The sequence below is a fragment of the Fukomys damarensis genome, unplaced genomic scaffold (genome assembly GCF_012274545.1).
Source record: "Fukomys damarensis isolate Sample0158 unplaced genomic scaffold, DMR_v1.0_HiC HiC_scaffold_16, whole genome shotgun sequence".
Taxonomy (NCBI): Eukaryota; Metazoa; Chordata; class Mammalia; order Rodentia; family Bathyergidae; genus Fukomys; species Fukomys damarensis.
In genome coordinates, this window is record NW_022900928.1 from 103,379,988 (window position 1) to 103,393,099 (window position 13,112).

Here is a 13,112-nt window from a genome sequence, read left to right on the forward strand (position 1 = left end):
CTCTCCTCTCTCTCTCTCCCTTTCTTTCTTTCCTTCCTTCCTTCCTTCTATCCTTCCTTCCTTCCTTCCTTCCTTCCTTCCCAGGGATTGAACTCAGGACCTTGGGCTTGCAAGGCAGGTGGAGGCACCACTGAACTAAATCCCTGGCTCTGCTTTATTCTTTTAAAAACAGAGTATAGCAATAAGAAGCACTTCTGCATTTCTTAAACTAGAGCTACAGTAGCAGTGGTCTCATGTGAGGGAAAAGATCAAACATGTTTCAAAACATAGTATATTCTCTTGTGATCAAAACCTGTATCCTCACTCATGTGTAACTTTAATGTTTTTAATTCTTTTTTGGTACTGTAGATTGAACCCAGGGCTTCACACTGAGCTACATGCATAGCTATTTCTTAAAATTTATTTTTAACTTTGAGACAGAGTCTAAGTTGCTCAGGTTGAACTAGAATGTGACACTCTTCTGGCTTGGCCTATCAGAGTGTGGGATTATAGATGTATGCCACTTCACTGGGATGTTTTTTTTTTTTTTTTTTTTTTTTTTTTTTTTTTTTTTTTAGTGTCTCACTATGTAGTTGAGACTAACCTGGAACTCACCATGTAGCCCAGGCTGGTCTTGAACTCAGTGATCCTACTGACTCAACCTCCCGAGTGCTGGGATTACAGGCATGTGCCACCACTCCTGGCCCACTGGGATGTTTTTAACATTTGATAACTATTATCAAGGCCATTTGAAAAAAAAAGTAGGAAATAAATGCAAAGCTGGGGATTTAGTTCATTAGCACTGTGCCTGCCTTGCAAGCATAAGGTCCTGAGTTCGATTCCCCAGTACCAAACTTCCTGGAAGGAAGCTAATGTGGTTATTGGACTGTGCATGCTCTCTGACTCTGGAAAGAAGCAAAATAAGCAAGAACATTCTCTATACTTCCAAGATTCTCACAAATTAAGAGCAAACAAGTATTGATTCATAATCACAAATCACTAAACAAGCTACCACAAGAAAACTGAGGAAAACCAGTAATAAAAGATCTAGACCCCTGCCCCAAGAATTTCAAGTATTTTCATATTAGACACATATATGAATCAAAAAGCAAGAAAGAACAAGAGGCTATAAAATTTGGGCAGATTTGTAGAAGAGCCAAGTAGAGGGCCAGGGATTTAGCTCATTGGTTCTGCCACCTGCCTTGCAAGTGCAAGGACCCGAGTTTGATCCCCGGTACCAAAAAAAAAGAGCCAGGTAGAACTTTGACAAATAACTAGTAGTTGGAGAGTGGAAAACATGTATATATTACACAGTAGACTAAGTGTAAGAAGAGAAAATTAGGGAAAAACAGATCTTAAAAACTCACCCAGAAATGCTATGTAGAGTGAAAAGATGATTGCAAATATAAAAGTTAAAAGGTTTGAGGAATTGATGAAAAGGTCCACCCTAAGGTGATTGGAGTTCTTTCTTTTTTTTTTTTTTTAATTTATTGGTACATTCAAAGCAAACAATACAGTGACTTTTATCATTGGGATCTTGTACTTTTACATGATACATCTTGGTTGTTTTTTCCCCACACCCCTGCCCTCCAGGTTAATGGAGTTCTGAAAGGTGAGAATAAAGAAAGAAAATGGAGAAGAGGTAATATTTTTAAAATATAATGGTTGCAAAAAAAAAAAAGAAACTTTCTGCATTCATTCCCCACCAAAAAAATATATATATAATGGTTGTGCCATGAATATTTTATCACACTAAATGAAATAATGACTAAGAATGTTTTAGAACTGGTAAAAAAAAACCAGACTAGGAAACAATTTATATATTGCATACCTAAAATGGACCAATAAAATTAAAAATAAAACACAAAGAAAATATTATTTAAAAAAACACAATCTACACAGTACAGATTAAAACAGCAAAATTACTTGTCTCCAACAAATATATACTGAAAGAACAAAACACCAAAAATAAAGAGTACATCCTAAAGGTAGCCAGATAGAAAAATCAAATTCACTATAAAGGAATAATATTTATTCTAACAGACTGTTTTCCTCAACAGCAATTGTGGAAGGAAGAAAATAATGGAACCATATTTTCAAAGTGATGAAAGAAAATAAATAGCAAGCAAATGTGGTGTTGAGCAAAGCTCTCTTAAAAATGAGAAATAACAAGGCTGGGGATTTAGCTCAGTGGTGCCACCACCTGCCTGGCAAGTTCAAGGTCCCAACTTCGATCCCCAGTACCAAAAAAAACCAAAACAAAAAACAAAAACAAAATCAAAAATGAGAAATAACAGTATTTCTAGATATACATAAGCCAAGTTTACCCTCCAAAAAAATCTTCCATGAGAACTTCTAAATTAAAGCATGTAGTTAAGGAAAAAGAAAAATAAGCTCATAATATAGATCTAAAATACAAGAAGAAGCAGCAAGAGAGGAGAAATATTGGTAAATCTAAATAGTATTTCTTCATAAAGAATGTTCTGTGAGAAATTAGAAAAAGAGACAAAAGAAATATTAGACAATAATAGTTGAGCTAGCATGAGAATTACTGGGATTAGTGTTTTACAATCTTTTTTTTTTTTTTGTACTGGGACTCGAACTCGGGTGCTTGTGCTTGTGAGGCAGGCGGCAGAACCACTGAGCTAAATCCCTGGCCCATGTTTTACAATCTTTATAATCTTCTGGGAATATGAATTGATAAGCTTTTGATTTTATTAAGTAGACAGAATAAAACTTAAGGGAAAAACTACCAAAAGTAAAAATAAAATATATAACTTCCAAACCAGTTCATGAGAAAAATAAAGGACTAAGAAAAGTAAAAACAAATAAAGCCCCCCGCCAAAAAAACTCAAAACCTGAAAGAGTAAGTCCATACCATAGGAGAAAAGATAGGAGTGAAAGGATAAAATAGAAAAAAACACAAGTTCAAATATACATAGTGACAATAAAAATAAATGGACTAAGCTCATTAATTAAAATAGTTAAAAGCAAGACATGGTGATGCATGCCTGTAATCCCAGCACTTGGGAGGCTGAGGCAGGAAGATCACCGTGAACTTGAGGCCAGGTTGGGCTACATAGTAAGTTCAAAGCCATCCTGAACAACGTAGCGAGACCCTGTCTTAAAAAGAAAATTTAATAATTGGCACATTACAAATTTATGAGAAACTTATCTAAGAAAGATATAACAAATTGGAAAGTTGAAAGTAAACATATGGAAAAAGGTGTATAAGGAATAACCAAAAAAACAGAGTTAAGCTACATTATCATACTCCTAGGGTTTGCATCAAAAATGTTCCCTCAAAGGCATGTGTTCTTAGGTGGGGCTTTTGGAAGATTACTGGATTATGAAGGCACTAACCTCAACAGGGCCAACTGGAGGAGTCAGTCACTGAAGGCATGCCTTTGAAGGATATCTCTCCTTTCTCGCCCCTCTCCTCTTCCCTCTTCTCTCTCCCTCTTTCCCCACCCTCCTTCTCAAATTCCAACCACCATATAAGATGAGCAGCTTTTCTCTGCCATGCCATTGATGATGGTATTTCTTGGAACCAGCTGACCATAGACTAAAACCTCTAAAATGAAACCAAAATAAATTATTCATCTTTTAAATTGTATATGTTAGGTACTTTGTTCCAGCAACAGAAAGCTGATAAATACACTTACAAAGATTTTTAAGCCAAAAAGTGTTATTAAGAATGGAAAGGGATGCCGGGCGTGGTGGCGCATGTCTATAATCCCAGCACTCGGGAGGCTGAGGCAGGAGGATTGCCGTGAGCTTGAAGCCAGCCTGAACTACATAGTGAGTTCCAGGTCAGTCTCACTACATAATGAGACCCTGCCTAAGAAAAAAAAAAAAAAAAAAAAAAAAAAAAAGAATGGAAAGGGAGTGCCGGGGATTTAGCTCAGTGGTGCTGCCAGGTGCAAGGACCTGAGTTCGATCCCCAGTACCCCCCCAAAAAATAAAGAATAACAAAGAGATGAACTTTAATATCTCTATAATTTGGCAATTTCAGAAACACATTTCAAAATCAACCACAACCAGGACTCAATGGAGACATGGAAATGTTTAAAATTTAAGTGATAATGAAAATGTCAAAATTTATAGATAGTCATACAATGGATTCAACCTCAAAGTATTAAATGAAATGAAAGAAACTAGATACAATAAGATCACATATTGGATAATTCTATATAAATGAAATATCCAAGCCAGGTGTGATTGCACACACCTGTAATCCCAGGATTCAGGAGGCTGAGGCCAGCCTGGACTACAGAGTGAGTTCAAGGCCAGCCTGAACTACATAGAGAGACTCTCTTTAAAACAAAGCCAGAAAATAGGGGCTGGGGATTTAGCTCATTGGCACCATGCCTGCCTCAACAAGTGCAAGGTCCTGAGTCTGATCACCAGTTCTACAAAAAAAAAAAAAAAGCCAAAAAAATAAAATGTCCAAACTTGTTATGATGGTGCACACCCATAATCTGACCACTCTGGAAGACTGAGACCTCATCTCAAAAAGTTAAAAGGGGCCAGGCATGGTGGCGCACGCCTTTAATACCAGCACTTGGGTTGTGGGGGCTGAGGCAGGAGGATCACTGTGAGTTTGAGAGCAGCCTGGGCCACACAGTGAGTTCCAGGTCAGTCCCACTACACAGTGAGACCCTGTCTCAAAACACCACCCCTGCCAAAAAAGTTAAAAGCGCCCAGTGTGAAGGCCCTGGTTCAATTCCCAATACCACAAGAAAGAAAAAGGAACGAAGGTGAGGGAGGTTTGGAGGGAGGGAAGAAGAGAGGAAGGAGGGAGAGATAAAAGGAGGGAAAGAAGGAAGAAAAGGTGGATGGATGGATGGATAGATTTAAGAATGAGAAAATGTCCCAAAGGGAAAATTTATATAGAAAGGTAGATCAGTGGTTGGCTTGGAATGGAAATGGGGATTATGGCAGACAGGCGTAAAGGATCTCACTGAGGGAACAAATGTTATAAAACTAATTTATGGAAATGGTTGCACTTCTCAGTACTAAATAAAAACCCTTGATTTTATCTGGTATGAGTGAGTTTTATGATATATGAAATATATCCAGATAAAAGTAAGTTTGGGGGACCGGGGATTTAGCTCAGTGTTTCCATTGCCTGCCTCACAAGCACAAGGTCCCAAATTCAATCCCTGGTACCAAAAAAAATAAATAAATTTGGGGATCGGTTTTTGTTTTCTGCTTTTTTATTACAATAGATAACACAGAGCCTCACACAGCTCTCCCACTAAACTACACTCACATACCCATCTGGGAGTCTTTTGTCTTGTTTTGTTTTGTTAGATGAGGGTCTCGTTATGTTGCACAGGCTGGCCTGGAACTCCCATGCTGAAACAATTCTCCTGCCTTAGCTTTCTGATTAGAGGGTACTACAGGCATGTACCACCATAGCCAGCATTAAGGCTATCAAAAAAAAAAACTTGTGGAATATAGGAAAAGTGAAATTTTGAAGGGAATTATGGTTCTAAAGAAATATTTAAAAAACAAAGTACAGGGAAAAAAATACAGAACTGAAGTTAATAAAACAAAACAAAGATTCAATAGAGAATATTAACAAAGCCATAAACTTGTTTGTTAAAAGTATAATAAAATAAATCTTCAGCGTGAGTAATCAAGAAAAAAAGAGAAGGAACAAATGAATATCTGGAACTGAAAAGGAGGCATTACTAACCACACATCAAGATTTCAAAGATAATATGAACAGATGGTAAAATTAATATCTATTATATATTCTTGGTGATTTTAAAAAAATGTTCTCTATTTGAGGGTTACAGGATGTGAATATACCAGTAATGAATATGAACATTTTGAACATATACACATATATTTTGAAGCTCTGTTAGATACATAAGTTCATGAATATTATGGCTTCTTAAATGATTTTTATCAGTGTAATCTCTCTCTCTTGCCATACACACACACACACACACACACACACACACATACATACATTTGTATTTGAGAATCTCTCTCACATTAACTGGCCACCTACTATGTGCTATGTAGTTTATAAATATTATCTCTAATCCTAATGTTTATGGTAAGGCAGGTACCAATCACTCATATTTCAGATGAGATAACTGACAGAGGCATAAATGATTTGTTTAAGAACAGCAAGCAATTCAAACTCAAGTTTTTCTGGCTCCAAAACTTGTATAATTTTTCATTACCATTATTCAACATATGTTCACTGTATATATAATGTGTATTTATTTTAAAAATAAGCACACATTTAAGTATGAAGAAAACTTGGAACTAGCCGGGTATGGTGGCGCATGCCTTTAATCCCAGCACTCGGGAGGCTGAGACAGGAGGATTGCTGTAAATTTGAGACCAGCCTGGGCTACATAGTGAGTTCCCGGTCAGTCTCAACTACATACTGAGACCCTGTCTCAAAAAAACAAAAACAACAACAAAAAAAAACTTGGAACTTAATCACACAACTCTGTAAGATGGATTTCTGCTTTTAAAAGCACCCATTTTTGAGATGACCAGATTCCCTAAATAAGACCAATAACACTACTAGACTCTAATTGGGTGCACACAGGAAGATTAGTAAGTGTACAAAACAAGCTTAGAAACAGATTTAAGTTTTTGAAAAATTGAATGGATATTAACACAGTCACTGAAAAATGGTTCTAACATTTAAAACATGACCATTTCAGGGCCGGGGATCTAGCTCAGCGGTTCTGGCTCCTGCCTCGCAAGCACAAGGACCCGAGTTTGATTCCCGGTACCAAAATAAAAACAAAAACAAAAACATGACCATTTCAAACCAATGTAGCTCTCATCTTACCTGGTTCATCTTTGAAGTTCACTTCATCCCCTGACAAAACTACCCTAAAATATAAACCAGAAAATGTATAGATTTTGGTAAAAATACATTTGGGATTCATATTCCCCAGATAAGTTTATACAATTAAGTTTTTACATTCAGAAGATATATACTCTTCTGATAGATCTCCCAAAATATATGTCTGAGAGAATTTCCTGCTTCTTCTATAGATTTACACAGATTGAAAACATTTTACCTTTTATTCTTTTTTTTTCAGCTTTAATTGAGTTTATTGGTACATTTTAGGGATACACTACACTTACATTCATTGTTGGGATCTTGTACCTCTACATGACAAGTCTTGATTCTCATTTTTTCCCCTTACCCCTGCCCTCCCTTCACCCCCTCCTCCCCTCCCCATCTACAAATACTTTATTTTCATCTTTTCATTACCTTTTATTCTTTAAAGAAACATTTACTGAGCATCTACATCATGGCACTAGAAATGTAGGCACTGTGATAAATACAAGTTTCAGCATCTCTAATTTGAAAAATCTGAAATCCAAAATCTAAAACTTTTTGACCATCAACATGGCCTAACTGGAAAAAATTTCATACAATGAAACTTTGTTTCATGCATAAAATTATTTAAAATATTTTATAAATTACCTTGGGTTAAGGATATAGATGAAAAATAAATGAATTTCATATTTACACTAGGGTCCTGTCTCCAAGGTATCTATCTATCTATCCATCCACCAGCAAATATTTCAAAATCCCTAAAAATAAGAAATAAACAGTTCTAGTAAAAACATTTTGGATAATGCTCAACTTGTATTATCTCTTAGAGAATCTTCATCACCAAAGCCACAGAGTAAATAGCCTCATTTTCAATCATTGATGGGTTTTGTTTAAAAACACTTATAAACTAAATAGAAGACATGAAGACTATCCTTCAAAAAACAGGGATTCCATTTTGATGAATAAAGTGATTTCTATTTTTTTAAAAAGCCTAAAACATGGGCCAGGGATTTACCTCTGTGGTGCCACGCCTGCCTGACAAGCATAAGGACCGAAGTTCGATCCTTGGTACCAAACAAACAAACAACAACAACAACAACAAAAAGCCTAAAACATCCTTAATACTAATTTTGGATAGGGCCAGGGATTTAGCTCAGTGGTTCCCCCACCTTCCTCAGAAGGGCAAGCACTTGAGTTTGAACCCCTGTACCAAAAAAAAAAAAAAAAGAGAGAGGCTATACTAATTTTGGTAGGTCCATCTAATAAACTTGTAATATACATGTAATAATAAAAAGTGAGATAAAGAAATTGAACACAGATTTAGTTATTGTTCTTGGGGCATAACCTCACAATTGCTAGCCCTGAATACTAACAAACCATTTATTAGCAAATAAGTAATACAGTCATTTATTAGGAAAAACTACAGAATAAACCTGCAGAGCTACAAATATGTACAATTAAATGGGATTTCCAATGGCAGTATTTTATATATACGGTTCTTCTATTAGTACATGTTTGTAGTATATAACAATTAAATTTATTGTGAGGACTTGGTACATATACATAATACAACTTCTTTGTTTTTGTCCCTTATCCCTTCTCTCCCTCCCTGTTCCAACTCTTGGCCCCTTTCCATTTGCAAAAGCTCGATTTTCATCATTTTTCCTTCAATTATTTTCTTTTCCATTCCTTTCCCCTCCCATCCTTTCCCCTCCATTTGAACAAGATCTCTTTACTTCCTATTTACCTTCTATTTTGTTCTATGTGTCTATCTAGCCATCTATATATATTTGAATTTCTCATATAAGAGAAACCATGCATCATTTAAACTTGTGTGCCTGACTTTTTTCACTTAATATTATGGTCTCAAGTTATATCCAAGTTACCTATGAATACTCCAGTTTATCTTTATAGCAGAACAGTACTCCATTTAATGACTTACATGGAAGAAAAGGTAAATTGCTTAGGAATCTGTTAATTAATCCAAAACGTAGCTCTCATAATCTTGAAGATTGTTTTAAATAAAGCTTCTATGAAATGTGAGAATGTACAAAAATTACTAAATGAATATATTTCACTTAGCATATGATTTTAAGTGTCAATATATAATGAAGATAAGGGCTGGGGATTTAGCTCAGTGGTTCTGGTGCCTGCCTTGCAAGTGTAAGGACCTGAGTTCGATCCCCAGTACCACAAAGAAAAAAAACCCTACGAAAATATAATGAAGATAAGTTTAATTTATAACTAGACATTTGATAAATGTACTAAAACATTTATATATTCAATTAGGCAAAAATTTGTTTGGATTTCCCATAGAAAAAATAGGGAAATGCTTTATAATAAGGATGACAATTAGGATGACTCAAAAAAGCATGATTTTTAAATGATTGGGCCTTATTTCTGAGTTTGCTGTTATCTTGAGTCAATCTCATAAAAATTAAGTGGCAGCTCTGAGAGGGAAACAAAGGGAAGATGTAATAAAGAGAAACAGGCAACATGAAGGAAAGATGCAGCAAAGACTGTTTTTAACCAGTCCGGGACTCATCTGCACTGTCCAGAAATGGATTTTAAATGGCCTACCTCACAGATGCAGGTCCTCATCCCTTGCTTCTCTCCTGCTGCCCTTCTGGGCATCACTAGAGGCATCGGTGGCTCTTACTATAAGTTCTGTCTCCCAAATGACAGAACCTGAAGTAATCACCCCAGCTTGTTTGGTGCCCTTGTCATCTCCTTTTCCTGCCATTTAAAAATGGAAATATAGGGCCAGGGGTTTAACTCGGTGCTGCCACCTGCCTTGTAAGTGCAAGGACCCTAGTTTGATCACCAGTACCAAAAAAAAAAAAAAGGAAATATATACAGTATATATATATATATATATATATGGAACAAAAAAGAATTGAAGGAAAAGGGATATGCATATATCACCTCAAACAAATGTTTAATTTTGTTTGGGAAAATAACAGAGATTCAGTGAATAAGAAAAGAAATAATTATTTGCACATATATCATAGGTTGGTATCCAGGACTTCCACAATAAAGTATGTAGTGTTTGCCTGCTTACTTATTGAGATTTTCAGTAAGAAAAGTGCCTTCTATTTGTTCTTTGTTGTCTTCAGTAAGTTTGCTTGGAGTGTCTTGTAGTTGCTAAGGATAAGAAATTCAGTGTTAAGTAGAGAGAAAGAATGTTTCTCCCTCTCTCTGCAAATAAAATGAAAATAAGAATTCTAAAGAACAATATAAAATGGGAATAGCTCTGAACTCAAGGGTGACAGATGTGGGGAATGTGTGCTAATGTAGTCCAAACTGAGCCCCATACTATACCTGTTTATCACGGCTGTCTGTGGAACTGCGATGTGGGCTATAGACAGTTGGTTTAACCACTTTATGACAGGCCTACAGAGATTTAAACTGTATTGCTAGCCTATTGCAGTGCTCTAAATGCTACTAAAGATTTTTCAGCTTCAAATCTGAGCAGAAATTAAATATAAAATTTGCCTAAATACAGAAATTCAGTAAAGCATTCATTATAGGAAAAGTAAAGGTAAACAAACAAAATACTAAACTAATTCAAGGGCCATCTTTTGGACTGGAAGATGCCATGTCAGAAGATAACTTAAAATTTTATCCCAAAGCCCAGTAATATATGGTTGCAAGATATAACTTCATTACATATCCCACATCTACCTTTGGGGATTTCACCAGTAATATTTTCAAGCTCTGCTGAAAATAAGGCAGAATTGCTAAGTTAAAAAATCTGAAATCGAACCTATAAGAACTGAAGAAAGGACTATCATGGTACAACTCTGCTGGATATAAATTTGTAAAGAAGGTAACTGGAAGATATAGAAATGTCAAAAGCAATATAATCATAGCCAAAGAGCACCTATCATATTAACTGCTACAAGAAGTATCAATCTAACATGTTAACTTCTTTACCTATAATCATACACTATATATAGTATACAAGATGGGATCAAAAACTATGGTGAATATTTAAATTACAAAATAAAATTACATTAAAAGACACAGTGTCATTAATCTCCATCAATATACTCCCCCTCACTTTTTTTTTTTCTTCAGTTTTTTGAGACTGGGTCTCACTGTGTCTAGGCTGGCCTTGAAAGCATTGGTAATCCTCCTGCCTCAGCCTCACAAGTACTGGGATTACAGGTGAGTGAACCATGCCCAGCCCCCGCCCCCAGAACACACTTGTACAATGATTCTTGTCACTTTCTGAAGAAGTTCTAGAAGTGCTTTCTCATGAACATCTATAGATGCACTGACGTGGCTGCCGTGATGTCCTAAATCACAGTCATTCTGACCATGACTTCCAGGAAGAGCCAGAAGTTGCACAGTGTCAGATCTGGTACATAAAGAGAATGAGGACAGGCCATAATATTTTTATAAGCCTGCTTTTCCACTGGATGGCACTCAGCAGCAGCACTCACTGCATTTCTGATTATACTTTGTAGACACTCATGAAAGAAGATTTCCAAAACTGCTTGAGAAAGTAGCAAGAATAGGATATATGTGCTTAAAGGGGGAATAGTTTGAAGAGGATTAATGGAAATGTGCCTTTTACTATAATAAAATTTTAATATAAAATACACTTTATATTTTTGCCAAACCTTGCACAATGGACACAGCTGATGTAACTTGGGTATCATGAATCACATCTATGAGATCATGTAGAAGTAAAACAGGAAATTTTTTTAACTTCTGAAATTGTAAGGTAATTAAGTCTGTCCAGTTTTGAGAATACACAACCATTTTCCATTGCTTTTCTATGTTTATCCTTTCCATAGCCTTTTCTTTTTTATTAATTTATTTTTTGGTACCAGTGATTGAAATCCTTGAGCTTGCGAGGCAGGCAGTATCCATTGGCTTTTATATTCATTTATATTTTAATTTTGTTCTCATATCCCCTTTTTACAATATCCTACTAATATTTTGAGCCTGCAAGCAGCATTACCTTGGTTTTTAGTGTTATTGGCAGTGTTTAGAATCAAGCAATGTTGATCCTTGGCTGAAGGAGTACAAAAAAATGCTTCCCAATGTTTTTTTAAAATAAACTTACAGAAAATAGTTTTTAATGTTATATTTCAATGTTCAAAAGTATTTTTTTCTTTTGTTTTGTTAACTTTTTGGTACCAGGGATTGAACTCAGGACCTTGTGCTTGCAAGGCAGGTGGTGGCACCACTGAGCTAAATCCCAGGCCCCAAAAAGTAGTTTGTTTTTTTTTCCTTGGTACCAGGGATTGAACTTGGGTCCTTGTGTTTGCAAGGCAGGCCACCGAACCGCTGAGCTAAATCCCCAGCCCCAAAAAGTAGTTTTAAATGAAGTATAATATAGCTATGCAAGAAAACATGGGGAAAAGTATACCTTGAAAGCTACAAAATCGTATGGATGAAAGCCAATACAGGCCTCATGGATTTGGGACATCATTCGAGCTGTTTTCTCCCAGAATCCAAGCAATGTTCTCTGCAGAAAAACAAAAAGTGACACTACAGATCTGCTTCACCTCCACACTTTTCTTCACTACTTTATCTCCTTTCTAGTGTAGAAGAATAGCTGCTGAGTAAGAAGTAGCAGAAACTAAATTCAATTGTTCAAATTGGGGGAACAAGAATTAACCACAAATCATAAGTTTACACAGAAGTGAGCATCCATGCCTTCACGTATGTATGCCTACCTGTGTACAACACTGGAATATGTACACTGGAGCCACCTACAAGTGACTGTAGCTAAGAGATAAAAACTGATGGATCCAGATACTGGAGAATCCAAAACAGATATATTGAAAGCATAGAAATATCAACCTCTATAAAAGGAGCAATATATGTGTAATCTTTATGTTGTTAAGTATATATAAGCATTTTTTTTTGTATTAGGGATCAAACTTGTGTCCTTACATTTGTGAGGCAAGAGGCAGCATTTTTTAATTGGAGAAAATATTTATCACTAAATTTGGCCTTTCACTGAGGGTTGAAAAATAACTTGCCCCCAAAATGTGTTCTCAAGCTAACTCAAGTAATTGCAAATTTTCCTTATTGCTTCAAGGTTTCTGTTCAAAGTGAGAGTGAGGAGTGGGGAGAATAAAGAACAATTAACTAATAACTATTTTGCTTCAGGGATTATGCTGCACAGATGGTCATATAGTTTTTATTTTCAAGTGCAGCCTTTCCTGACTCCTGAATTACACTGTACTGTACACTGAACTGAATTAGGTAGATTCCTCAAAGCAGCAAGTAGCCATTCCCTTTAGTTTATTATTCTTTTCTTTTCTTTCTTTTTCTTTTTTTA

The 13,112-nt window shown here is 35.8% G+C and overlaps 1 protein-coding gene across 12 annotated transcripts in view; it reads right to left on the bottom strand.

Moving 5' to 3' along the window:
- Positions 1-13,112, bottom strand: part of Ica1l (islet cell autoantigen 1 like) — a 106,716-nt gene that overhangs the window by 60,749 nt on the left and 32,855 nt on the right. For 11 of the 12 annotated variants that reach the window (XM_033764548.1, XM_033764545.1, XM_033764546.1 and 8 more), the window contains 3 exons: positions 12,192-12,290; positions 9,870-9,952; positions 6,809-6,852 (listed from right to left, as the gene is read on the bottom strand). In XM_033764548.1, the coding sequence (XP_033620439.1) occupies positions 6,809-6,852; positions 9,870-9,952; positions 12,192-12,290 (226 nt within the window). The remainder of the gene's footprint in view (positions 1-6,808; positions 6,853-9,869; positions 9,953-12,191; positions 12,291-13,112) is intronic. The other variant, XM_033764547.1, reaches the window with a different exon arrangement.